This window comes from Doryrhamphus excisus, linkage group LG23, assembly GCF_037039965.1.
Source record: "Doryrhamphus excisus strain RoL-2023G ecotype Guam linkage group LG23, RoL_Dexc_Guam_v1.1, whole genome shotgun sequence".
NCBI lineage: Eukaryota > Metazoa > Chordata > Actinopteri > Syngnathiformes > Syngnathidae > Doryrhamphus > Doryrhamphus excisus.
This window is the reverse complement of record NC_136379.1, coordinates 8,181,269-8,208,694: the sequence shown is the minus strand read 5'-3', so window position 1 is coordinate 8,208,694 and position 27,426 is coordinate 8,181,269. Positions and strand designations below refer to the sequence as shown.

Sequence of the window (27,426 nt, the reverse complement as noted above, 5' to 3'; positions counted from 1 at the left end):
AACAAAAATTTTGCGATGAGCCATAAAATTACACAACAAAAATAAAATAATTCAGAAAAAAAGGGTGAAAAAGTATTTTGTAGGAAGAAGGTATATTAGGTATATTTTGATGAATAGTTTTACAATTTTGCATTTAAAACTCAATTTTTAAAATAAAAGTATGAGGAAAAAAATTAATTTAAATAAAATTTGCAAAATGGTAATTTTACCAACATAATGTAAAATTTTACAATGAGCCGTAAAATTACACGACAAATACAAAATAATTCAGAAAAAGTAGTACATTTGTTAGTAATAAGTTAGTAATGTGAGCCTAAAGTCATAATAATTAAATACATTCACAAGACCTCGCAGTATATCAAAAGTAAACTTGTAATATTTTCGAAAAAAATTAACACAAGTAGCACTTTTTGGGGAGGAAAAAAAAAAAAACTTCCGGTACAACTCTAATATCCAATATTATATCACTCTATGAAGTACTGACATTAAAGAGGTCACAAAAGCGACTTTAAATAAATACTTTTTTTATTCTGTTATTGCCTTTTTACAAGTACAAAGCATACAACATGTTATAGTTTTATAAAAAGTGGAAAATAGTGATGTTACATACAGGATGTAACTGATGTAAAAAATAGGCCTTTGAACCCTTACTTTCCCTGAAAGTAAGAACACATTACTTTCCGCTTTATGAAATATATCCATAAAAACACAGCTTAAGTAATTTTAAGTTAATAATAAACCATACGAAAATGTCAACAAAATTGGACCAAGACACGGATGACACTATAAAAAAAAAACAATTTACACAAATTCATTTTTTTTTTTTTTTTTTTTTTTTTTTTTTTGGAATGGGGTCCATCATTTTGCCTGGAAAGACCAAAAAAAAAACCAAACACTCTCCCTCATGCTGAAATCCTCAAATGTCTGTAAGGCAGGCGACTTGATTCATCCTCACTCTTGGAGCGATTAGCCAGCCTTCTGTGAGAAAACACAAAGCGAGGCGATAACAGACGAAGAACTGGACCATGTGCAGGTGCAGGCTGATCAAAGACACGTGTAGCCTTCGCCGGGAATTCATTAGCAACAGAGTTTTCTTTTGGAATTCTCTCCTCGGGAGTGTTAGCGTTAGCGTATCTTATCTTGTGCAGCTGGAAGAGAGCGCCCATATTGGTTTTCTCCAAGATAACATACGGGATCTCTAGTTATGCAAGATAGAACCGCCGAGCCCAGACCGGTAACCCCCTGTTTTGAGGTGTCAGGTTCTGCCTTACTGCATTGAAAGTCGTCTTTTATCGTTTTGATTGACTTAAAAACACAAAGTCGCGCCGGATAAGATCAGATCCAAATAAATAGTCTCATACATATTGTTCAGCTTCTCCTTCGTTGAGGATGGTAACAGATCCGTCCCCGCTGTTCATCTCAATGTCTTTTGCTGCCGCGTTTTCAGGCAGCAAGGCTAAGTCCTTAAACACGTCTACATAATGTCCAAAACCGGGACCCCAGCTTAAAAGATTGTCCCAGTTGAAGCCCCCGACCGGGGGGCCGAGTTTGTGAGGCAAGGTGTTGTGTTGCTCACTCGGGGGAAACTGAACAACGCCAGGACCCCCTTCCGCTCGGCGGCTGGAGTACCGCCTCTGCTTCAGCCTCCCGCCGTAATCCTCGTCGTCCGCGTCGGACTCGTTCACCTGTGAGAGCTTGGGAACGCGTGAGCTGTACGATACGGGCTTCTCCCGGTCGTACTCCATTTCGGAGCAAGTGAAGGAGTCATGCGAGTCACTCTCCGAGGAGGACTCCGGCGCAGGGATTCCGTCGGCAGGGTTCCGAACCCTCGAGAGTGGCCGGCGGCAGTCGTCTTCCGAGCTGGAGCGACCATGATCGGCGCTGCAGATGCTGGGGTTACGAGGACGCGGATTGTTGAGACGTTCCACTTCCTCGATGGAGAGCCCCACGGGGGGTCCGGTCTCTAAGGGGATCTGCTCGATGGGTTGCTTCAGGCGACTGCCAGGGCGGGACGAGTGGCCGTGGGTGGCCATAGTCTGCGGGCTCTTGCTGCGTCTTCCCAGCCGGGTGGCGTAGTTGAACATGGGCGGCGGTTGGCACATGTCGTTGTGTAAATCCAGAGGGCTGCCCTCGCGGCGGGAAAGATTGAGCTCTCTGGTGGGCGTGTTTCGGTAAAAGGACGCGGGCTTGTTGAACGGGGCCGGCGAGTGTCTGGAGAGAGGGTTGGGCGTGGGGCAAGCTGAGTGGGAGTGACTTAGTGGGGTGGCTCTAAGTGCTTGAGTGTACTGAGGCTGGAAGGAGTAGCTCGTGGCCCCCAGGGGCAAGGGGGACTGCCTGGCAAAGCCCAGTGGGCTGTGTCTCTGGATGGAGAATTTGGGCGTGTGGCTGCGGAACTGTTTGTAGTGCTGGATGATGTCTGCGTCTGATGGAGCGATGCTGCTGGCGTTATCGATGTCATAGTGCTCGATATCAGCCTCGGGACCGTTACAGGGTGCGCAGGGTGCGCTGGGGACCGCCTCATTGTTGTGAGGGATGTCGGATTCATCGTAGATCAGATAAGGGTTCTCTCTCTCAATGATATCCGGTTTGGGATTTCCTTCCGGTTGCTTCCGCACCGTCATGTCATCTCCGTAAGGCGGGATGTTGTCGGGGTCATCAAAGGCCACATTTTCGCTACCTTTCTTCTTCTTTTTCTTCTTCTCCTTGGGTTTCTTCTCCTTGGGATCCTTTGGCACTTTGGTTTTATTGCGGTCCTTGCAGTGGTTGCACAAGATCAGACTGAGAACCACCAAAGCTAGCACTGTAGCACAGCTACCGACAATCGCGGGGACCGCCCAAATCGGCAGAACCATCGCTTCCGTCGCAGGCTTTGGACTACACACAAAACCGCCATTGTTAGCCGTCTTGCAGGTGGTCCCTTGCGGGCACTGGACGCCCAAGCAGGCTACTAAAGTCTCGCATGTTTTTCCGGTGTAGAACTCGGAGCAAACGCAGGAGAAACCGGAATGCGGATCAGGGACGCAGCTTCCGTGGTTCTGACAAGGGTCGGAGGCGCAGTCGCCCGGCGGGACGCACTGGTAGGTGTACCACTGGTTGATGCACATCAGGCCGTCCCAGCAAGGGCTACTCTCGCACAGGTTGGGACCTCTGCAGCCAATCTTGACGGACGGACTAGTCTTTAACGCAACCAGGCTGTGTTCTCCGATAAAAGGCAAGTTCTCGTTGTTGTATTTCACAAACGCCAGGCAGCCGTCGAAACCTGCGGATAAAAAAAAATGGGACAAAGTATTAGACGCCGCAAGGACACAACAGTTCTGGTTGGGTGATTTCTCTGGCAAACAGGATGTTGGCTCTTTAATCACAACACAATGAAGTCTGTTTGGACAGCTAATTGTTTTTAAAACAAATAAATGTTGAGCTTGCTGATTTACATAAAGAGAAATGGAAAGTGTTGTGAGCCATCATGGCTTCCAGACGTACATCTGCGTTGCATGACTGGGTCTGGATGTGATTCGGTCTTTGTGTATTGTCAACCAACACCGCCTGGGCAATGTAAATAAGACTTTTATTGAACTCATCCCAGAGCAGATTGAGGCCATTGGTGTATTTTTGGTAATGGTAATGGTTTAATTTCATTTGAACATGCATCAGATTACAATTGAATGCATCACATAATCAGTTCACAGTTCCACATGTCCAAAAGGAGTAGGAAGAAGCAAAGCTTATTAAATCCTACCCCTCCATCTGGTACTTTTACAATCAGTAACTGTTACATTTGTTCACTTCCTGCTTTCCTAATATAATTTAAGTTTTTTTTTTATTAATTTTTAAAATTTTAATTTTAATTTTTTTATTCAAAATATTTCTTAGTTGGGGGTAATGGTAATGGTTTGATTTAATTTGATTCACTTCCTGCTTTCCTAATATAATTTAAGTTTTTTTAAAAAAATTTTTAAAATTTTAATTTTAATTTTTTTATTCAAAATATTTCTTAGTTGATGGTAATGGTAATGGTTTAATTTCATTTGAACATGCATCAGATTACAATTGAATGCATCACATAATCAGTTCCCAGTTCCACATGTCCAAAAGGAGTAGGAAGAAGCAAAGCTTATTAAATCCTACCCCTCCATCTGGTACTTTTACAATCAGTAACTGTTACATTTGTTCACTTCCTGCTTTCCTAATATAGTTTTTTTTTTTTTTTTTTTATCACGTACCGAAGTACAAAGTGATATTGTTTGAGGGTCTTACTCAATCCATTCCATAGTTTGATTCCACATACTGAAATGCTATGGATTTTTTAACATAGTCCTTTTGTTCCTAGAAAGGAACAAAAGCGTCTTCTCCATTGCTGGCTGGACTTGGTCACCATCCAACGCATTTATTTCTTCTGTTTGACACGGCCGAGATTTACCTGCTTTGAATTTACAGTACTTGAACAAATGTTTCTTTATCCAAACATCAGTCACAAAAGCAGAACAAATAACCATTTCATGGACGACATTTGCTGTTTTTCGTTTTTGTTTCCTGCATCTTCCGCTCTAAATCACCAACGCTCACATCTCCTCCTGGCTGAGCCAACACACTTTGGACGAAGAGGTGAAACTGAGTGTTTTCCAGCAGGCAGCGTAGTAAATTTCATATTTTGAGGGGACGGAAAAGTAATCTTCACGCCACGGACTAATGCAGTGAAAGTTGGAGTCATTGCAAGCATGCAGACTCGCTGTTAATCAACCTTGACCTCTGCGGTGCATTGTCACCGTTCCATGATCAAAAGCCCAGGGGGGCTGTGTCTCTGGATGGAGAATTTGGGCGTGTGGCTGCGGAACTGCTTGTAGTGCTGGATGATGTCTGTATCTGATGGAGCGATGCTGCTGGCGTTGTCGATGTCATAGTGCCTTTTACCGGATATAACTCCTTATTTCTAAAATCACAAATACTTCAACTTGCTGATATAGTTTATCTTCAAACAGCTAAAATAATGCATCAGCCTAAAAACAACCAATTACCTAAAATGTCATCCAATACTTCTCTACAAGAGAGGAGAAATATGATCTCAGGGAAGAAGTACATTTGAAACACTTCTATGCTAGGACTACGTTAAAAAGCCATAGCATTTCAGTACGTGGAATCAAACTATGGAATGGATTGAGTAAGGACCTTTTTTTTTAATTACTTACATTATATTAGGAAAGCAGGAAGTGAACAAATGTAACAGTTACTGATTGTAAAAATGTAAATAAAAATAAAATTAATTAATTAAAAAATTATTTAAAAAAACTTAAATTATATTAGGAAAGCAGGAAGTGAACAAATGTAACAGTTACTGATTGTAAAAATTTAAATAAAAATAAAATTAATTAATTAAAAAATTATTTAAAAAAACTTAAATTATATTAGGAAAGCAGGAAGTGAACAAATGTAACAGTTACTGATTGTAAAAATTTAAATAAAAATAAAATTAATTAATTAAAAAAATATTTAAAAAAACTTAAATTATATTAGGAAAGCAAGAAGTGAACAAATGTAACAGTTACTGATTGTAAAAATGTAAATAAAAATGAAATTAATTAATTAAAAAATTATTTAAAAAAACTTAAATTATATTAGGAAAGCGGGAAGTGAACAAATGTAACAGTTACTGATTGTAAAAATTTAAATAAAAATAAAATTAATTAATTAAAAAATCATTTTAAAAAACTTAAATTATATTAGGAAAGCAGGAAGTGAGCAAATGTAACAGTTACTGATTGTAAAAATTTAAATAAAAATAAAATTAATTAAAAAAACTTACATTATAATGGGAAAGCAGGAAGTGAACAAATGTAACAGTTACTGATTGTAAAAATAAAAATTCAAAAATTCAAAAAAATTTATAAAAAAAACTTACATTATATTAAGAAAGCAGGAAGTGAACAAATGTAACAGTTACTGATTGTAAAAATTAAAACTAAAATTAAAATTAAATAATAAAAAAAACTTACATTATAATGGGAAAGCAGGAAGTGAACAAATGCAACAGTTACTGATTGTACAAATTAAAATTCAAAAAAAATAATTAAAAAAAACTTACATATATTAGGAAAGCAGGAAGTGAACAAATGTAACAGTTACTGATTGTAACCAGTAACCAGTACCAGACGGAGGGGTAATAAGCTTAATAAGCTTTGCTTCTTCCTACTCCTTTTGGACATGTGGAACTGTGAACTGATTATGGGATGCATTCAATTGTAATCTGATGCATGTTCAAATGAAATAAAACCATTACCATTACCATTCTGTCGGGTCCACCAGCAAAGCACTGCATGTTCTTATGTGTACTCATGCAGTAGGCAAAGTGAAAGTATAATTTGTAACTGGGTCAAAAATCCATCCATCCATCCATCTTCAGGATTGGGTCATGGGTAGCCTGTGACTATCCCTCTTTCTGGCCTTTTTCTCCAGCGCCTCCGGCAAATCCTGAGGCTTTACCAGACTAGTTGAGAGGCGTAGTCATTCCAACAAAGTTTTTCCTAAGGCTTCCTACTGGTCAGACGCCCCCTGAACACCGCCCCAGGGAGGCGTTTGGGAGGCATCCTGACCAAATGCCCGATCCACCTTATATGGCTCCATCTGAAGTTCTGCCGTTCTTGGGTGTTCGGCTTACATCTGTCAATCCTCACCTGCTGCCGTTTTCTGTTGGGCGGGTCCAGACGGGATCCCTCCGAGGGACAAGGTGGAGACGCCCAATCCTCCAAAGTCCTGGGTGGGGTGCTGGATGACCCTGGAGTGGCTGCCGTCCACTTGGATGAAGGTGGTGGAACCGTTCTTGACCAGCAGTAGTGTGTGCCACTGACCATCCGACAACACCACGTCCCCAACGGTGCGCTCCACTTTCCCGCTCACACCCGCGTCCGAGATGTAATGGATGTTGCCGTTCCTCAGCTGGGGGAGAGACGGAACAAATCAAATACGTGGATTTGAAGTCCGTCTCTCAAATATTTTAATGTTTAAGTCAAACTGCAGACTTCCTCCCTTGATCATTTTCAATTCTTCAGAGGTTTCTACTTTCCTCGAAAAAGCTTTTATGGTAAAACCACAACCGGAGCCGCTGCTGTGTCTCATTAGTTTGAAATAAAATCTGATGTTTAAGTTTTAAGTTTCCTGCATTGATGCAAAATGACTTTTAAATAATATTAATATGTTTATGAACAGCAAGTTGGTAAAAAAAAAACACTCATAACTAGATGAGCTCGCTCTGTTTTTACAGCCAAAAAAAAATTGAAAAAATTGAAAAAAAAGCACACATTATAAAAATACATAATGCAGTATTTTTAAATTCACTTATCCTTATACTTATAATGTAAGTGCGAGTAATTGGCTCAGAATGTGTATTTTGTTTGTTGGTCGAGTGACCTTCCTATTTATGGCACTTTGTGACAATAAGCCATAACTTCTTTATGGGGGTCACTAAACCCCCAAATTCCAGTTTTCAGAATCCCTGCTCTATAGACGTACTGCAAAAATGTCCAAAGCCAAACATAAATATATTTTACACGTAACAGTCCACCTGGTATTATTGTATCTGTAAAATTGTCATGCAATCTGCTATTATTATTTATTATTTTATATTCATATTTAAATATTTGAAAAATAATAAAATATTATAATAATTACAATAAAATTAAAATAATAATTATTATATTATTATGTAAAATATGCAAATATAACAATAATATTATATATAATTAATATAATAATTAGCATTAATATAATAATTATAATAATCATAATAGTTCTTATAATAATCTAATAATAATAATAATTATTATTATTATTATTATTATTATTATGTGCTTGTGTCCCTTTTTTCAGGAGCACTTTGTAAACAACAGACCATGTCAAAAAACGAAATTGATAAAACCATCAAAAGGTTGGCTCAGGCCATGATGCCAGGTTGTATGTTGAGTTTAAATGAAATACTTTGGAAAGATTGGGCGGGCCGGATGTGGCCCCCGGGCCGTAGTTTGCCCATGCTAGGTCCTAGCATGATGTTTCAGTTCCAATGTTAGCACTTTTGCATTGTTTAGCTATGCTAGAGTTGCTAAAGTTTGTGCCCTTCTGCCCCCCTCGTTAATGTTAAGCTGTTGTATACGTGATACATGGCCTGTATTACATTGGAGTTACAGTGTTCATATCAAAAATAGAACCATATTCCTAACCCTACACTTCTCAGAGGCACACACTGTCAGATAACTTTGTCACATTATTAAAAATATTCCAATAAATCAGAGTTGTCACCTTCACAGTCGTGTAGTTGTTGTTCGCCTGGACGTGCAGCAACGTTCCGCTTTTGCCACGGGTTCTGAACTTCACCTCCAGACGGCTTGGAGCGCCGGGTTCGGAGGCGGCACCCTGCAGTGAGCGGCGCAGCAGGATGTCCCGCTTGGGTCCCTGCTTGAGGGTGTAGTCCAGGCGGCCGGTGCCATCCAGAGAAAGAGCCGTGTCCGCCGTAATGTCTGTGAAACAAAAAGTGTCTTTATCATGGTTTCAGAAACCACCATAAACCTGAAGAATTAAAATTAAAATTAAAATTAAAATTAAAATTAAAATTAAAATTAAAATTAAAATTAAAATTAAAATTAAAATTAAAATTAAAATTAAAATTAAAATTAAAATTAAAATTAAAATTAAAATTAAAATTAAAATTCATAAATAATTCAACAAAATAAAAATCATCGAATGGTCATGTCACCTCCTACTTCGGTACGTGACAAAAAATCCCCCCCCCAAAAAAAACATTTAAAAAACTTAAACTATATTAGGAAAGCAGGAAGTGAACAAATGTAACAGTTACTGATTGTAAAAATTAAAATTAATTTTTTAAAAAATAAATAAAAAAACTTGCATTATATTAGGAAAGCAGGAAGTGAACAAATGTAACAGTTACTGATTGTAAAAATTAAAATAAATAAAAAATTTAAAAAAATAATAAAAAAACTTACATTATATTAGGAAAGCAGGAAGCAAACAACTAAGAAATATTTTGAATAAAAAATTAAAATAAAAAAATAATAAAAAAAATACTTTAATTATATTAGGAAAGCAGGAAGTGAACAAATGTAACAGTTACTGATTGTAAAAGTACCAGATGGAGGGGTAGGATTTAATAAGCTTTGCTTCTTCCTACTCCTTTTGGACATGTGGAACTGTGAACTGATTATGTGATGCATTCAATCGTAATCTGATGCATGTTCAAATGAAATTAAACCATTACCATTACCCCAACTAAGAAATATTTTGAATAAAAAAATTAAAATAAAAATTTAAAAAATTATAAAAATAACTTACATTATATTAGGAAAGCAGGAAGTGAACAAATTAAACCATTACCATTCTGTCGGGTCCACCAGCAAAGCACTGCAGGATTGGGTTGTCACATTATTAAAGCAAATATTATTGCATAAGAGCATGAAACCAAGTATTCTTACTGTACCAAAAAAATGATGCATCAATTTGGAATTTGACCAAAATCTTTAAGAAAATACGCCAAAAAGACGCCTCAGTGGACTTCAGAAAATAACGGCACAAATCAGGAGACACAAAGCTGAGACCGAAGCAGCTGCTTGCAGTTGCATGCATCACGGCTAATAACCCCGCTAGCGTCACAAAGTGTCACAAAGAAGGACGCGTCAAAGGCGCACACTTACATTTCTCACAGTATTTGCCAGTGAAGCCATCCACGCATTGGCACTGCTGCCAAGACCAGCGGTCCAAACAGGTGCCCCCATGTCTGCAGGGGCTGGCGGTGCACGCGCCCTCCAGTCTGGGACATCTAGAAGAAAAATGGACAATCACGTTTGTCGCTTTGACGAGTCAGCGGGCCTCAGGGAGTCTACTGAACAAAAAAACTAGGCCGTGAGTTCTTCTGAAAAGAACTTTGCATCATTAGCATATTAAAAGATGGCGCCTCACTCGTGTAGTTTCTCCATTAAATTAAAAAAAAAAAAAAAAAAAAAATCTCTGCAGCAAGAACGAGCAGATGTCCCACAGCAAGACACGAGGAGCGTTAAGGAAGACGGACAGATGGGATGAGGTACCAAAGGCCCCCCCCCCCGAGGGCGGAGGACCGACCTGTCAAGGATGCCGTGCGATGCCAACGCCTGACTGGGCTCCAGCGGGCGGCCATTGACGGCCAGCTCCATGATGCAGCCCACAAAGTCATGGGTGGCGACCTGACCGCGTCGATGAAGGATTGACTCGATGGACCTGACGCCCCCCACGGAGAGACGGTTGGGCTGCACGTCCAGGATCCTGCAACGCACAGAAGACCACCGTTTGATGGACGCACGCATAAAAGTACATTTTATAACTAACGAAGACAGAAATACATTTTCAATTTTACAACAATAAAACATATGTATTTTAATATTATGTATGTTATTTTCATCTTTATTTTTATCTTAATTTTTGTCTTTATTTTTTGTACAATATTCCTTATCATTTTAATAGCGTATTTATGCTTTTTATTATATATTTTAGTATTCTCTAAATAATTTATTTGTCCTTTTATTTTTCAAAATTTTAATTAAATATTTATTATTTTATTATTAATTTTTATTAATTTTATTTCCGTGCAACATCAAGTTATATTTTAGTTTTTATATATCGTAGTAAATATAGATTTTAATATATCGTTTTGCATTGTTGTTGTTTAAAAAAGTCTTTAATTTTAGACTTTTTATGACACATTTTAGTTTCATATAATTATTTTATTAATTTATTATAATTGTTTTAATTCATTTACTTGCAATCATTTTATTTCTTTATTTTTCTCGAAGTTGTTTGTGGTTTCATAAAAGCACATTTTTATGTTATACAAATTGGTTTTACTATTACAGCACATACATTTTTTAAAAATATATTTATAATACACAATGCATTTAAATATTGTATATATTTTTAATTTTATTATTACTCCAGTATTTTAAATATTTTATTTATGATGTATTTATTACTTTGTGATGTCACTGTTTGTATTATTTATGTATTCATATATTAATATATTGTTTTGCATTTTTGTTGTTTAAAAAGTCTTTAATACTTTTTTTATGAGAACATTTAGACTTTTATGACACATTTTTATTTCATATAATTATTTAGTTAATTTATTATAATTTTTTTTATTAATTTACTTGCAATCATTTTATTTCTTTATTTTTCTTGAAGTTAAAAATAGAAAAAATAATAAAAAAATAAAAAAAATAAAATAATAATAAAAAATAGTGATTAAAAAAATACACATTATGATGTTTTATGTTATACAAATTTGTATTACTATTACAGCACATACATTTTTGAAATATATTGATAATACACAATGCATTTAAATATTGTATATGTTTTTTTTAATTTTTACTCCCTAGGCAGTCCGACAAATACATTATTTTTTAAAAATTATTATTATTATTATTATTATTATTATTATATATTTTTAAAATTAATTTACTTGCAATCATGTTATTTCTTTATTTTTCTTGAAGTTAAAAATAAACATAATAATATAAAATAAAAAAATAAAAAAATAAAAAAATAAAAAAATAAAAAAATAAAAAAATAAAATAATAATAAAAAATTGTGATAAAAAAATACACATTATGTTTTATGTTATACATTTTTTAAAATATATTGATAATACACAATGCATTTAAATATTGTATATGGTTTTTTTTTAATTTTTACTCCCTAGGCAGTCCGACAAATACATTATTTTTAAAAAATTATTATTATTATTTTTGTTGTTGACTTTTGAAGCAGTGTTGCCTTCATATTTGCACCCCAAAGCAAACATAGAAGGTTTTTAGCAACACGGGTAAAGTAAAGTAAAGTCCATTCCGAATGAGAAATGATCTCACTTGCTGGAACAAACATTTTGTCAAGAAAAAGTTTGCTTTGTTTTTGATTGGAGGACATCTTGGCCGTGCGTGGCTACAGCCAAGGATGCCAAGTGAGCTTCTACGGTTACCTCACTTGTTCCTGACGTGGCAGCGGCGGTCAGCACAATGATTACGAGCTGTTTTCGAGACAATGGATGGGCCAGGATGAAGGAAAACTCATTAACAGCTCACAGAATTACTGACACCCCCCTCCCCCACATCCCCACATCCCCATCCCCGTTATTCCCAGGATCATTTAACACCCCCCCCTCTAATAAAGGCCAAAAACGTTTTTGGTGACGACCAGCAGACACGCAACTCCTGACACAATTTTGGCGTTGACTGGTGGGAAATGTGCGTTTGATTAAACGTTATTTGTGGATTTTGGTGAGTTACTATGATACAAAGTAAAGCAGGTGGAAGTGGAAATTCCAGCCCCCTATCAAAATAAAAGCTCTTGCATGTGTGAGTCACAAAAAAAAAATATAAATACGTAATGTTACACTGACGAGACAATGTACCGGAACTCTCCAAATGCTAACATGTAAGTCTATATGTCTACTATATTGGGTAATACTAGTGTAAAGGTGACCATAGGGGTGCTATTTCATGTCTAGAGAGCTCTAATAATGTTGTAGAAGGTTTTAAACATGTTTTTTATGCTGAAAAATATTAGATTTATAAATAGGCGGTCGAGTGGTTAGCGCGTAGACCTCACACAGCAAGGAGACCAGGGTTCAATTCCACCCTCGGCCATCTCTGTGTGGAGTTTGCATGTTCTCCCCGTTCATGCGTGGGTTTTCTCCGGGTACTCCGGTGCTAACATGTAAATCTATATTGTCATTTTTCCCTCTTATTATGTCTACTATATTGGGTAATAGGAGTGTAAAGGTGACCATAGGGGTGCTATTTCATGTCTAGAGAGCTCTAATAATGTTGTACAAGGTTTTAAACATGTTTTCTATGCAGTAAAATACTAAATTTATTAATAGGGAGTCGGCTGCACGGTGGATGAGTGGTTAGCGTGCAGACCTCACAGCTAGGAAACCAGGGTTCAATTCCACCTTTGGAATTTGTATGTTCTCCCCGGGGTTTCCTCCCACATTCCAAAAACATGCTAGGCTAATTAGCGACTCCAAATTGTCCATAGGTATGAATGTGAGTGTGAATGGTTGTTTGTCTATATGTGCCCTGTGATTGGCTGGCTTGCGACCAGTCCAGGGTATACTCCGCCTCTCGCCCCAAAGACAGCTGGGATAGGCTCCAGCACCCCCCGCGACCCTCGTGAGGATAAGCGGTAGAAAATGAATGAATGTGCACTTGGGGGAGGGGCGTACAACAATGACTCTCGCACACAATAAAACTAAAATAAAGTAAAATTCCAACAACATGCATGCTAGGTTAATTAATTAGCGACTCCAAATTGTCCATAGGTATGCATGTGAGTGTGAATGGTTGTTTGTCTATATGTGCCCTGTGATTGGCTGGCTTGCGACCAGTCCAGGGTGTACCCCGCCTCTCGCCCCGAAGACAGCTGGGATAGGCTCCAGCACCCCCCACGACCCTCGTGAGGAAACATCCAGACAGTTGATAAAGATACCATTGGGGGTGCTACTGGACAATGATGGCGTTAGTAGTGCATTTTGACCACCGTGTTACCCCCCCCCCCCCCATTTCGGATGCGCTCCTTCAGTCTTACCAGTCCGTGTGCACCGCCACGTTGCTCACAGCGCAGTAACCCGGTTCCTGGTCGTCGCCGCACAAGTCCACCGTCAACGATGCAGCCTGCAGAACCAAAGCATGCGTTGTTGATACGTTTCAAACACAAACCAGTAAAGCCAGTATCTTTTTCGTAAACAATCTAACAGGAAATGCAATTCCCAGTTGTTGATCCATCAACCTCCCGTCAGCTGGGTAATTAGTGCCAGGCGTTTGTTTTTTTTTTCCCTACAGTTGGATCTATGACTATTTTCGGGAAGCGGTTTCAATCAAGGACTTTGGTGACAAGTTTGAGGACTGAGGTTTTATGGTTGGCGGCACGGAATTGACTTAGATCATCCATCCAAAGAAAATAATAACCCGTTGTTAGCGTAACTAAAATCACGTTATGATTATATATATATATATATATATATATATATATATATATACATAATATTTCCTTGTGAGTACACCCCTTACATTTCAGCAAGTTTACTGTATCAATGACTTTTCCCTAAATAGTCCCTTGTCTGCACCCAAGCATGGTAGTGTCACAATCTGGGGCTGAAGCACGAGTGCCGCCGTCACTGGGGAGCTACGGTTCAACATGTACCGTGACACTGTGAACGCATTTAGCACTTTAGCACATGAAAAAAACACTAATACAGTCGCTACATCGCGGTTGGAACACGACTCCCTTAACCTATCAGTGTTTTTCCAATAACTAATTAATCAATTAATCAATTAATCATGCAGAGATTAATTGAAACACACATGAGCATGACTCTTATTTCTGTCTTAAATGTCTTATTTTGTCTGATTATATCCACTATATTGGGTTATATGAGTGTAAAGCTGACTATAGGGGTGTTATTTCATGTCCAGAGGGCTCTAATTATGGTAAATATCATAGTTGGAAAGTCATAAACAGATTTTGCATGCTTGAACTACAAAAATAGCTGATTTAACAAAGTCACCGCAATATAGAAGAAATGTTGTAATTGTGACTGTAGTACTACACATTGACCACTATTTGGCAGTATTTGCAGGCTTAAATGACGATGATTAATTAATTAATTAATCACACGATAAATTTAAAAAAGGAAAGGAATATTCCACTCCCGTGAATCCGATTATATATTCATTCGAATTGGCACTTTTCGTTGGGAAATCTTTACGTTTGAGCAAATAACCCGAATTTAATTGGAATATTTGGGTCCATGTATACGTGGGTAGTGACTTACTGGTCCCGATTTTTGTGATGAGAAGCGTAGTTCTGGTTAAAATTACTTATTTTTCCTCATATTTTGATTTTATTCTCCAACTTATTTTGCCTTAAAATGACAATTTTACTATATGTGCCCTGTGATTGGCTGGCGACCAGTCCAGGGTGTACCCCGCCCTCTCACCCAAAGACGGCTGGGATCGGCTCCAGCACCCCCCCCCCGCGACCCTTGTGAGGAAAAAAGCGTTAGAAAATTAATGAATGACGACTTTATTCTTTGTTTTGTTTGTTTGACACTTTTTTTTTTTTAACAACGTTACAGCTTCAAATGGCCCTCGGGCTGCACTTTGGACACCCCCAGGGCTGCACAGTTATAAGAAAATATATCTACACATTCATTTCTATTCGTTGTCCCTCAGGAAGATACAACGCTTGCTGCACTTTTAATGCAGTTCGGCGCAGGATTGGATATATGGATAGTCCGGTTATATCGATATTTTTTCCGACTCCCGAGAATATCGATATAACGAGACTTTACTGTACTGAAAAATAAAACACTGTACTTGTACCTCCTAAGTCAAGCATCGAACGTTCCTCAACAACACGACCCATAAAAAAATGTCCGAACCGCATGAGCGTTTTATGAACCTGGAGCAATCAAAGGCAGTTAAAACCTTATAAACGCTTGGCGCTATCCAGTGTCTTGCTGCGGTTAGCCGGATTTGTTTTGGGTATTTTTTTCATTGCAAAAGTTTGTGTTTTTTTTTTTTGTGACGCTCAACCTGGAACTAAGACGCTCACTAATCAAGTTGATTCACCCAATCAAGTCCACCAAGGACTCATTTGTCAAACTCTTTGTTCACGTTCAGGTTTGTTGTTAGCGCCGTGATTATAAGAACGTTTGTCCGGTTTGCTAACTCATCAAAAATTTCTTACCGGTTTTCATTTATCAGTCGTTGGACTTTAGGACTTTGTTTGTTTGCACTTTCACGTCAACGGAATCCAACGCTAATCAAAGATTGGCTCACTCCGGCGACATTCGAACCCCAGTCCACCTACACAGTCATGGATTCCGTTCCAAGCTGTCACTCCGCACCACCTCAAAACCTGATAAATTAACCGTTCTACCAGGTTCCGAATGCAGGTCCCAATGCTCTATGGGAAATGAGAGAACTGCACTCCAATGGGACGCCTATTTTGTAAAAACTTTGACAGGTCTTGGATGGATTTATGCCCGAAACCCCGAACCCCTGGCCAATGTCCCGTTTTTTTGCTGCCAGAGTGAAGCCTCTCATTCAGAGATTTTTTTTTTTGATGCTCGTATTGTAAATCATAGTCAGCAATTGTAATTACAAACTGCAGGATCTGTAAGCCGAACTACCGGGACGCTGCAATTATCTGATGGTGCAAACAACAAGCTGGCTTCTGGTCAGGCCAACAAACCTCAGGACTTGAACCGTCTCTTCTATTCCCCCCCATTCTTGCAATTACACCGTACCTCGAAGCCTCAAAAACGCAGCGGATTTCTTACCATGCCCGCTCTCCTGGCGATGACCGTGTGGAACTGTCCGTCGGAGACTTTAATCATAGTCATCAATTTGTACGTTCCACTGCCCAAGTTGAACGAGAATCGCATCCGTCCTTCGAAGATCTCCAACGCCAAAAACTCCGCCTTGTCTCCGGTCTGGTTGTCGTGGTTATACATGAGCATGGCATCGTTCTTCAGGGTGGCAAACTTGACGTAAATGTAGTTGTTGTTGGGGTCCAGCGATGGGAACTCCATGTACGAGAGCTCCTCAAATCCGTAGCTGTTCAGTTCGCAATGTTTTCCGAAGACCCCTGAGTTCAAGATGATATTCAGATGTTTTGGAGTTATTTCCTGGTAATCGGAATCTTTACGCCACATAGATGACTGCGCAAAATGAAATGACTGATACACATGAATGGTACTCACCGAATGGGCAATGGCAGTAATATCCATCCACCCGGTTCTGGCAGGACCCGCCATTAAAACATGGGTTACACTCACAGTGATTGATGATGGAATCACATGTTTTGCCTGGGTTCACACACATTGAACAGCACACATTAAAAATGGATGAAGCGGTGGAATATTTCCCTACTGGAGCTTTCATCGCCTGATTGTGAGGCGAATAAATAATCTTACGTTTCTTGCTAATACACACGATGTGACAGCAAAATGAAACTCAGCCTGTGTTTTTCTATTTAGTCAAGATATCAGGTTCGATTCGGTGCTCAACAATTGGCAGATTCTCCTCACTAAACATATTTTAAAGACTCAATGCGAGGTCAAATTACTATTGGATCAAGTCAATTGGTCCCGGCGCTGAAAGACAAACATGGAGAATGGACATGCTGAAACAAAGTGGGCCAGGGCGGCGTAATGAACATGGAAATACAAGAAATGTGACACTGATAATAACAATAGGGGCTCAAGACGTGCTAGGCTACATTTGTTCACTTCCTGCTTTCCTAATATAATTTAATATTTTTTTTAATATTTTTTAAATTAATTAATTTTAATTTTAATTTTAATTTTAATTTTTACAATCAGTAACTGTTACATTTGTTCACTTCCTGATTTCCTAATATAATTTAAGTTTTTTTAAATTCATTTTTTAATTTTAATTTTAATTTTAATTTTAATTTTAATTTTAATTTTAATTTTAATTTTAATTTTAATTTTAATTTTAATTTTAATTTTTACAATCAGTAACTGTTACATTTGTTCACTTCCTGCTTTCCCAATATAATTTAATTTTTTTAAATTAATTTTAATTTTAATTTTAATTTTAATTTTAATTTTAATTTTAATTTTAATTTTAATTTTAATTTTAATTTTAATTTTAATTTTAACATTTGTTCACTTCCTGCTTTCCTAATATAATTTAAGTTGTTTTATTTTAATTTTTATTTTTAAAACTGTTACATTTGTTCACTTCCTGCTTTCCTAATATAGTTTAAGTTTTTTTTTTTTTTTTTTTGTCACGTACCGAAGTACTCGGTGATATGAGCATCCAATGCCATAATGGGTACCATAGTAAGTGTCAATATAGTGATATATATAGCACATCATGACTGGTTCAAGACTCTTCATCCTTGTATTTAGCAAACATCAACTGCTTGTATTGTTTAATCTTACGTTTCTTGCTAATACACACGATGTGACAGCAAAACGAAACTCAGCCTGTGTTTTTCTATTTAGTCAAGATATCATGTTCGATTTGGTCCTCAACAGGGGAGGAAAAATCTCACATAATTGGCAGATTCTCCTCACTAAACATATTTTAAAGACCCAATGCGAGGTCAAATTACTCTTGGATCAAGTCAATTGGTCCCGGCGCTGAAAGACAAACATGGAGAATGAACACGCTGAAACAAAGTGGGCCAGGGCGGCGTAATGAACATGGAAATACAAGAAATGTGACACTGATAATAACAATAGGGGCTCAAGACGTGACATTTATAATCACACGCATCGAGGCGTCGTGATAGAAATGAAAAAAAATACAAAACCTCAGGCTATAAATCGTGAAAAGAAAAGTTGTTTAATGGCAAAGAGACCCAGCCAAGCCCAGGAAAACAGGAAGAGGAAAGTTCACAGAACGGGCATGCAAACTACTGTAAGTCAATAGGTGCATTTCCTCAGGAGGGTCATTCATCTTGATGAAACCTAAAGACTTGCTCATTTTTTATTGTCATAATAAAAACGGACAGTAATGACTTGACTTGCGGGGAAAATTGCCGACTTTGAAAATGTCTTTCAGATGTGGCGACTGGACCACGAGCGAGATTACACTGAGTGTCCTTAAGTAAGTCCAATTAAAATCGACTACCAAGGGGTAATAAGTCAGAGTGGTCGTTAATATCCAAACATTAAAGGCCTGATTGGTTGTTTTATAATGCTGCCAATTTGTCAAACGACTGAATTCTTGATTAGTCAGTCCCGCAGTACACGGTTGGATAATTGCGACTGTGTGTGGTCAGCTCTGGGAAGGCAATGCGATACTTAGAGGGTCAGCTCCACATCATTCATGTTATTAAAGCAAACATGGCAGCTGATCCCCCCCCCCCCCCAAAAAAAAAAAAATCAGTAATCTAAAAGTGTTTCTGGCAGCAGATGACTGCAACACCTCAGAGAAAATATTGTCTTTGGATACACGATTGTATGACAGTTGTATACTGTTGTCCTGTTTACTGTGACTGACTGCTCAGATATGCTAACATGCATCAGATTGCAATTGAATGCATCCCATAATCAGTTCCCAGTTCCACATGTCCAAAAGGAGTAGGAAGAAGCAAAGCTTATTAAATCCTACCCCTCTATCTGGTACTTTTACAATCAGTAACTGTTACATTTGTTCACTTCCTGCTTTCCTAATATAATTTATTCATTCATTCATTCATTTTCTACCGCTTTTCCTCATTTTTTTTAAATTATTTTTTAAATTAATTAATTTTAATTGTAATTTTTACAATCAGTAACTGTTACATTTGTTCACTTCCTGCTTTCCTAATATTATTTAAGTTTTTTTATATATTTTTTAATTTTAATTTTAATTTTTACATAGTAACTGTTACATTTGTTCACTTCCTGCTTTCCTAATATAATTTACATTTTTTTTTTAAAAATGTAAATTAATTAATTTAAATTAATTTAATTTAATTAATTTTATTGTTTGAGTTCCTGACTCAATCTCCTCTCTTGTAGAGAAGTATTGGATGATATTTTAGCTAATTGGTTATTTTTAGCCTTATGCATTATTTTAGCTGTTTGAAGATTAAGTTGAAGTATTTGTGATTTTAGAAATAAGGAGTTAGTATGTTCTCTGTAGGCGGCATTATGAATTATCCTTACTGGCCTTTTTTTTGCAGTACATTTAGCGAGTGAAGATTGCTTTTATAGTTATTAGCCCAAATTTCCACGCAATAAGTAAGATATGGTAGAACCAGAGAGCATAAAATGTGACTTAAAAAATGTGTGTATGTGTGTGTGGGGGGGGACGCGGACGGGGGTACCTGCAAATCCAGATTTGCAGAGGCAGTTGAAGCCGCCGGGGAAGTTCTGGCACAGCGCTCCGTTCTTGCAAGGATTGGAATGACATTCGTTGACGTCTCTCTCACACGCCATGCCAGTGAAACCCTCGGGACAGGTGCAGGAGAACCCCCCAACCAGGTTGTGGCACGTGCCGCCGTTGTGGCAAGGCGACGGCTGGCACTCGTCGATGTCCGTCTCGCACACGGCTCCGGCGTAACCGGGCCTGCAGCTGCAAGCGTACGGCTGCAAGGGGCGATTTGCGACAAGGATCACCGGGACGCTTTCTTCGGTTTTCATATCAGGTCCAACACTGAGACGCCGTTTGCAGCTGCCCCCGTTCTGGCACGGGTTCCGCGTACAGGGATCATGGTCCACGGCATCTATTAGTACTCCGCTTTGTCTATTCAAAATGTCTTTGATGCTCTGGAAGAACGTTGCGACACCACTGGGGTTCACGTATTGTCCGTGGCCTCGTTTAATAGCCGCCATAACAAAAGTCTGATTGTTGAGCTCAAACACGCCGTAAAGCAAAACCCCGGTGCCGAGTCCTGCGAGCTGGGAGTTGGCGATACGTAAGAAGCTGAGGTAGTAGTTGGTGAGAAAGTCGTTGACGCCATGCGACTGGAGACGGATCAGAATACTGTTATCGACTGTGGCGTTTGTGAAGCCTATGAAAAGGACTCTGGCTGTATTGCTCACTGGTCCGTGGACGCCGTCGCTGCTTCGGATAGTTACTTCAAAGTTTCCGTCAGTTGAACGTGCTTTTGAATTAAGGTTGCATGTTCCAGTAGGAATATTAAAGAGAGCGGAGGAAGCCGGAATCAAAGAACAGTGGAACCTATCTTGAATGTCAGGGTCTTGGGGTTTTACGTCTCCTAAAGAACCTCCGGGGAAAATATTTCCAAAGTAGTGAACAAAGATTTCCACTGACCTCGGTTCTGAGGGGTTGTCATTTTGATCGTTTATTTTGACATGAATGGTTCCTGTGGAGGACATTTGAGGCACACCAGAGTCCTTGATCACGACGGATAGATAGAAGTCGCTAATCTGTTCTCTGTCAATCTCACGACTTGTGGTTAGAACTCCAGTTGGACTTAGGTGGAAATAAGTGTGGGCAGATCCAGAACCGAGGAGGCTGTATATATAAGGTCCCTGATTGGGCGGTAAGTCCGGATCGGAAGCAGTTAGCGTAGTGACCACGGTGCCAGATTTCTGGTTCTCCATCGCCTCAGCGTATGTGGTTGTCAAACTTGGACCGTTATCGTTGATATCTTCCAGGTTCACAATCAGCGTAGCGCTTCCGGTGGAAGGAGGCGTACCGGTATCCACGGCAAGAACGGTCAGATTATACACAGGAGTCGTTTCTCGGTCTAGTTCCGCAGTAACAGACACTTGGCCGGACTTGGGGTTAATTCTAAAACCCTTGTTATCGAACTCCGGTGCAATGGAGTATGAAAATCTGCTCCAGCTTGGAACAGAGTCGGAGTCCTCGGCACTCACAAAAGTAACCAGACCCCCGGGTGTCAGACCTTCGCTAACCTGGACATCGTACAACTCCTGAGAAAAGACAGGAGGATCATTGGCATCGAGGATCGTGATATTCACAAACACTTCATCGATATCCGCTCCACGGATGGCTCCGGAATTTTTGGCTAACACTTTAAGCGAAACCTTCTCCTCTTTCTCGCGGTCCAGTACACCCGTGACATAAATCTGACCAGTTTTCTTATTGATACCAAAGCCTTTTTTCCTGCTTTTCCCAAAAATGAGGTAGTAAACCATTCCGTCGTCACCTTGGTCTCGATCACTGGCAAAAACTTCCCCGACTACTGCGCCTTTTGGAGCAGCTTCAGATATTTCAAAGTAGTACTCTTTTGACACAAAGCGGGGTACATATTCGTTGGCGCCCTTGAGTTGGATGTTGACATTGGCGAAGCTGCAACGTTCCTCATCTGGAACATTGAACGCCTTCACTGTTAAATGGTAGACCTGCTTAGACTCGTAGTCCAAGAACCCCTGCGTGGTAATGGTGCCAGTATTGGGATCGATAACGAAAAGGTCGCTATCTGATGATTGTATTACATAAGCCATGACCGCGTTAGCGCCTGAGTCCAGATCAGCGGCATTCATTTTGACCACAGTTGTGCCACTGGGAACGTTTTCCTGCACGACTGGGAAGTACTCATCGGGATTGAAGATCGGAGCGTTGTCGTTGACATCGGTGACATGGATTATGACGGTGACGTAGCTGGTTTTTGCAATCCAACCGCCATCGGTGGCTGAAACTCGAAGATCGTGTTGTTGTTGTTGTTCGAAATCCAGAGCTTGAGCTAGCGACAGAACCCCCGTTTTGCTATTAAGCGAAAAAAGTCCGTTACGGTTTCCTGATGTGATATTGTACTTGATGATGCCATTCATTTCTTTATCCTTGTCTCTGGCGGATAGAGTCCGTATCGCCGTCCCCACAACGAGGCTTTCAGGCACTGTAGCAGAGATCTGGCCTTGTGAGAACTCGGGTGTGTGGTGGTTTTCCTCCGTCACCGCAACCCGTACTGCAGTTTGTGCTGACAAAGGCGGATTTCCTTTGTCTCGGGCTGTGACATCCATGAGAAAAATCTTATTTACGTCAGACGTGAGCGGCGACGCAACACTTATCCACCCACTTATTGTATCTAATTTAAATTTACCGGAATAATTTCCTCCGGTGATGAGGTACTCAACTTCGGAGTTGAGACCAAAGTCTTTTTTGTCGTTAGCTACAACCTTTATCAGTCTGGTACCGACTTTGACGCTTTTTGTGACGGGAGTAAAGTAGCTCGGTGAATCAAACTCGGGAGGATTATCATTGCTGTCCACGATATTCACAATAACCGTTGTCTCACTCATCAAAGGTTTGATTCCTCGGTCCGAGGCCGTGACGATGAAACTATGGCGGTTAATGTTCAAGCTGCTAGCGCCCGTCGAATTCTGATATCGCAAATGCTGCTTTACAAATATTTCTCCGGAAGTAGCGTTAATTCGGAAATACTCAGACTGAGAGCGAATGAAGTAGAATATTTTGCCGTTGAAGTCCTCGTCAGGATCCGTAGCCGACACTTGGGTAACCAAGGAGCCAACTTCTGTGAGTTCGGGGTAATCCAAGTAGTACGACGGGCGACTAAACCTGGGGGCGTTGTCGTTGATATCGGTTATGAATATTGTAACATCTGTGCTAACCGTCCAACCAGAGTCGTGGGCGGAGACTTTGACGATGTAGTGGTCCGTGTCCTCCCTGTTTAGCGGCCTACTGATCGTTATGTCGCCTGTGTTTGCGTTGATGCTAAAAGGAAGACCGGTGTCTGTGATTGAATATCGGCTAATAGCGTTAGCGCCGGCATCTTCATCCGTGGTGGTTACTCTCGTGACGGTGTACCCCACGGGCGCATTCTCAGCCACCGTAGCGCTGAATATTTTCGAAAACCTGGGGGCATTGTCGTTTACATCGAGAACATTGATTTTCACTTTCACGGACGAGTTTTTGGACGGGAGTCCTCGGTCAGTGGCTTTGACTTTCAAAGTGTACTGGGACACTTTTTCCCGATCGAGAGGCCGAGTGGTTCGAATCTCACCGGTGGCTCGACTGATACTGAAGCTGTTTTCTTTGTTTCCGTCAACGATAGCGTACTCGAGTTGTCCGTTGAGTCCGTTATCGAGATCGACGGCCGAGACCATTAGAACCCGTTGGGGTGACAGGTTCTCCAGGATGTCAGCACGGAACGGATCCTTGTCAAATACCGGGTGATTGTCATTGACGTCCAGAACGGTGACGTCCACTCGATCGTAGGACGAATACGGCGGGAATCCTTGGTCCCGGGCTTCGATCCAGAGCACATATTTCTGGATGTGCTCGTAATCCAACGGATGCCTGATGATCAACTCGCCCGAAAGCTGATCGATATGAAAGGCGTTGTCCAGGTTTCCGCTAGCGATGTAGTACGACAGCGGTCCGCCCCTTCTGGAGGACCCCGTCACGGTAGTAACATGGTGGTTGGTGGGCTGGTTCTCAGGGAACGAAAAGGCGCGCTCCTTCAACTTGATGACGGGGAAGTTGCCTCCGCTGACGAAGCGTACGGTGACGGTCGTTGTGTCGGTTTTAGGGTTGGCTCCACCGTCTTTAACGCGGACCGTGAGGGTGACTTCCGAGGTCCCCGTCAGCTTCTCGTTGGCGGTGATGGCACCTCGCACGGGGTCGATCTTGAACTTGTCGGAGTTGCGTCCCAGCAGGGAGTAGTGGAGCTGGGCGTTGGAGCCAGAGTCTTCATCGGTGACGGTAACGGCAAATACCAAAGACCCTGAACACAAAGAAGCCAATAACACAAGTCAGTACTGAGAATTTTTTTTCGAAAAAAATATATTAAAGGGTCAAATAGTGTAACAAATATTTTTCATAAAATACCTAATAAATGTCGTTTTAAATTTTTGTTCATAAATTAATGTATTATCAATTAACAAATCACTGAAAAAATCAATTAAATATATAAAATTAAATATATAAACATATACTAAAACTATATACTCTGAAAACACCTAAACCAAATAAGTACTATTTTAAAAACAAACTCTTACACAAAATGTAATCAAAGATATATTTGAAATTAAATGTAAAACATTAATTTTACATAATTAAAAATATATGCAAAATTAAATACAAAATACTATTATAAAAATAAATATTTGTATTTATAATTAACATTTTAAATTGTGTTTTTACAATAAAGATTATATATTATATATACATTTATACATATTTTTTATATTTTTTGTCCACAAATTAAATTACAAATTTGATATTTAAACTAATTAAAATACATTTTTATTACATTTTAAAAAATACAAAAATATTAAAAATTAATATTAATATTATATTAAAACATAATAAATGTTATTATATTATTTATTATATTATTAATATTAAAACATAATATTAATAATATATAATATTAAAACATTAACTTTATTTTTTACAAGTTACAAATATTTTATAAGATAAACAAAAATATTTTATTTAAAATGTAATAAAAATGCATTTTAATTTGTTTAAATATCAAATTTGTAATTTAATTTGTGGACAAAAAAATATAAAGAATATATAAATATAAATGTATATATAATATATAATCTTTATTGTAAAAACAATATTTAAAATTTTTATTATAATCTATATAAATTATGCAAGGCATTTCTCATAATTTGAGAATTATGTTAAAACAAACATGCAAAGGTCAAAGAATGTTTCTGTATCGTATCGCCATGATGAAATAATACATAAATAATCTCGTTATATACATAGTACTACTACCACAACGACTACTACTACAACTAATGAATCGGCATGTGTTTTTTTTTCTCACCTGCCGCAGTGGAGGCGGGTATGTGCGTGACGTAAGGGTGGTGGTGGAAACGTGGCGGGTTATCGTTGATGTCTGCCACCGTCACAGACACGGTGGCGGAGCTGGACAAGCCCTGCGGCTTCCCTCCATCTGTCGCCACGACCAGCAGCTGGTAATTGGCTCGCTCTTCGCGGTCCAGCAGGGAGCTGGTGATAATCTGTCCGGTTGCTGGGTTGATGGAGAACTGGCCATGGCCTCCGCTCAAACTGTAGCTGTTGGGGAAGGGAAGCGGAGGACGTTTGAGGAGGAGAAGGCCACCATGTTGTCGATAAAGAAGATGATATCACCTCTTTGCACTAATACATCGGTTTGTGCTATTTGTGCAGTCAGGTACAACTTTGTTTTGTTTTGATAAATTTAAATATTTTACAAAATATTTGAAACTTGTGCAAAAAATTTGAATTTTTTTGAATTGATTTTTTTTCAGTTTTTTATATTTTTTATTTAAAATGTAATAAAAATGTATTTTAATTAGTTTAAATATCAAATTTGTCATTTAATTTGTGGGCATAAAAATATACAAAATTTTTATAAATGTATATACATATAATATATAATACATACTGTTTATTGTAAAAACCTAATTTTACATTTTTATTATAAATACAAATATTTATTTTTATAATTGTATTTAATTTTGCATACAGTCAGGTACAATTTTGTTTTGTTTTAATAAATTTAAATATCTTATAAAATATTTGTAACGTGTAAAAAAAATTAGAATTTTTGAATTGAATTTTTTTCATTTTTTTATGTTTTTATATTATTTATTTAAAATGTATTTTAATTAGTTTAAATATCAAATTTGTCATTTAATTTGTGGGCATAAAAATATAAAGATTTTTTATAAACGTATATACATATAATATATAATACATACTGTTTATTGTAAAAACCTAATTTTACATTTTTATTATAAATACAAATATGTATTTTTATAATTGTATTTTGTATTTAATTTTGCATACAGTCAGGTACAATTTTGTTTTGTTTTAATAAATTTAAATATCTTATAAAATATTTGTAATGTGTAAAAAAAATTTGAATTTTTGAATTGAATTTTTTTCATTTTTTTATGTTTTTATATTATTTATTTAAAATGTATTTTAATTAGTTTAAATATCAAATTTGTCATTTAATTTGTGGACATAAAAATTGTATGTTTTATGTGTTTGTTATATGTTTTAATATGTCAAATTTATAAATGTATATATAATATATAATATCTAATGTTTATTGTAAAAACATTTTACATTTTTATTACAAATACAAATATTTATTTTTTATACTTGTATTTTGTATTTAAAAATGTATTTTAATTAGTTTAAATATCAAATTTTTCATTTAATTTGGGGACGTAAAAATAAAAAGATTTTTTTATAAATATATATATATAATATATAATATATAATTTTTATTGTAAAAACATAATTTTACATTTTTATTACAAATACAAATATTTACTTTTTATACTTGTATTTTGTGTTTAATTTTGCATATATTTTTAATTATAAAAATAAAATTTATACATTTATCTAAGTTCTGTTTGTACAAATTGAATAATTTTAATGAATTCATAGTCACTAAAATGCTCTACATATTTTGTGTTTACAGTGATTTAAAAAATGAAAAAAATATATAATAAATATAATTATGTAAGCCAATTTTGCTCCCTATTTAATTGCCAAAAACCAGTGCTAATGTTGCATTCAAGTTTTTAAAGCTGTTTCTAAAGCTGTGTGTGGGTGCCACACACAACTCAAAAATTATAATTTTAAACATAATAGCTTTTTTGTAGCTCCCATTGTACAGTAGTTAAAAAAAAAACCTTTTCACCTCTTTTGTATTAACTTACAAAACTTAACTTAAAAAACAAAAGGCGGTAAAAGTACAACCACTCAGACCCATAAAAGTGACGAAGAATCAACAGAAAGGTGTCGCTGCATCAGCTTTAATAAAAACTCCCCACTTCTTCACTTTCGCATAAACATTGTGCGTCAGCGTCTACAACGCCGTCAGGATCCAGACACAAACATAAGCCGCCGCATAAATGTACGTGCCGCCGCATACTTTGAAATATTTTCCCCCAAAAGC

General features: G+C 37.9%; 1 protein-coding gene across 2 annotated transcripts in view; it reads right to left on the bottom strand.

Moving 5' to 3' along the window:
* Nucleotides 1-381: 381 nt before the first annotated feature.
* fat4 (FAT atypical cadherin 4) overlaps nt 382-27,426 on the bottom strand; it is a 116,167-nt gene continuing 89,122 nt past the window's right edge. The window contains exons 8-17 of one of the 2 annotated variants that reach the window (XM_058054070.2): nt 25,294-25,544; nt 19,885-24,234; nt 16,799-16,903; nt 16,376-16,683; nt 13,618-13,703; nt 10,117-10,296; nt 9,693-9,817; nt 8,284-8,501; nt 6,666-6,927; nt 382-3,259 (exon numbers count right to left, since the gene is read on the bottom strand). In XM_058054070.2, the coding sequence (XP_057910053.2) occupies nt 1,356-3,259; nt 6,666-6,927; nt 8,284-8,501; nt 9,693-9,817; nt 10,117-10,296; nt 13,618-13,703; nt 16,376-16,683; nt 16,799-16,903; nt 19,885-24,234; nt 25,294-25,544 (7,789 nt within the window). In that variant the 3' untranslated portion in view covers nt 382-1,355. The remainder of the gene's footprint in view (nt 3,260-6,665; nt 6,928-8,283; nt 8,502-9,692; nt 9,818-10,116; nt 10,297-13,617; nt 13,704-16,375; nt 16,684-16,798; nt 16,904-19,884; nt 24,235-25,293; nt 25,545-27,426) is intronic. The other variant, XM_078788468.1, reaches the window with a different exon arrangement.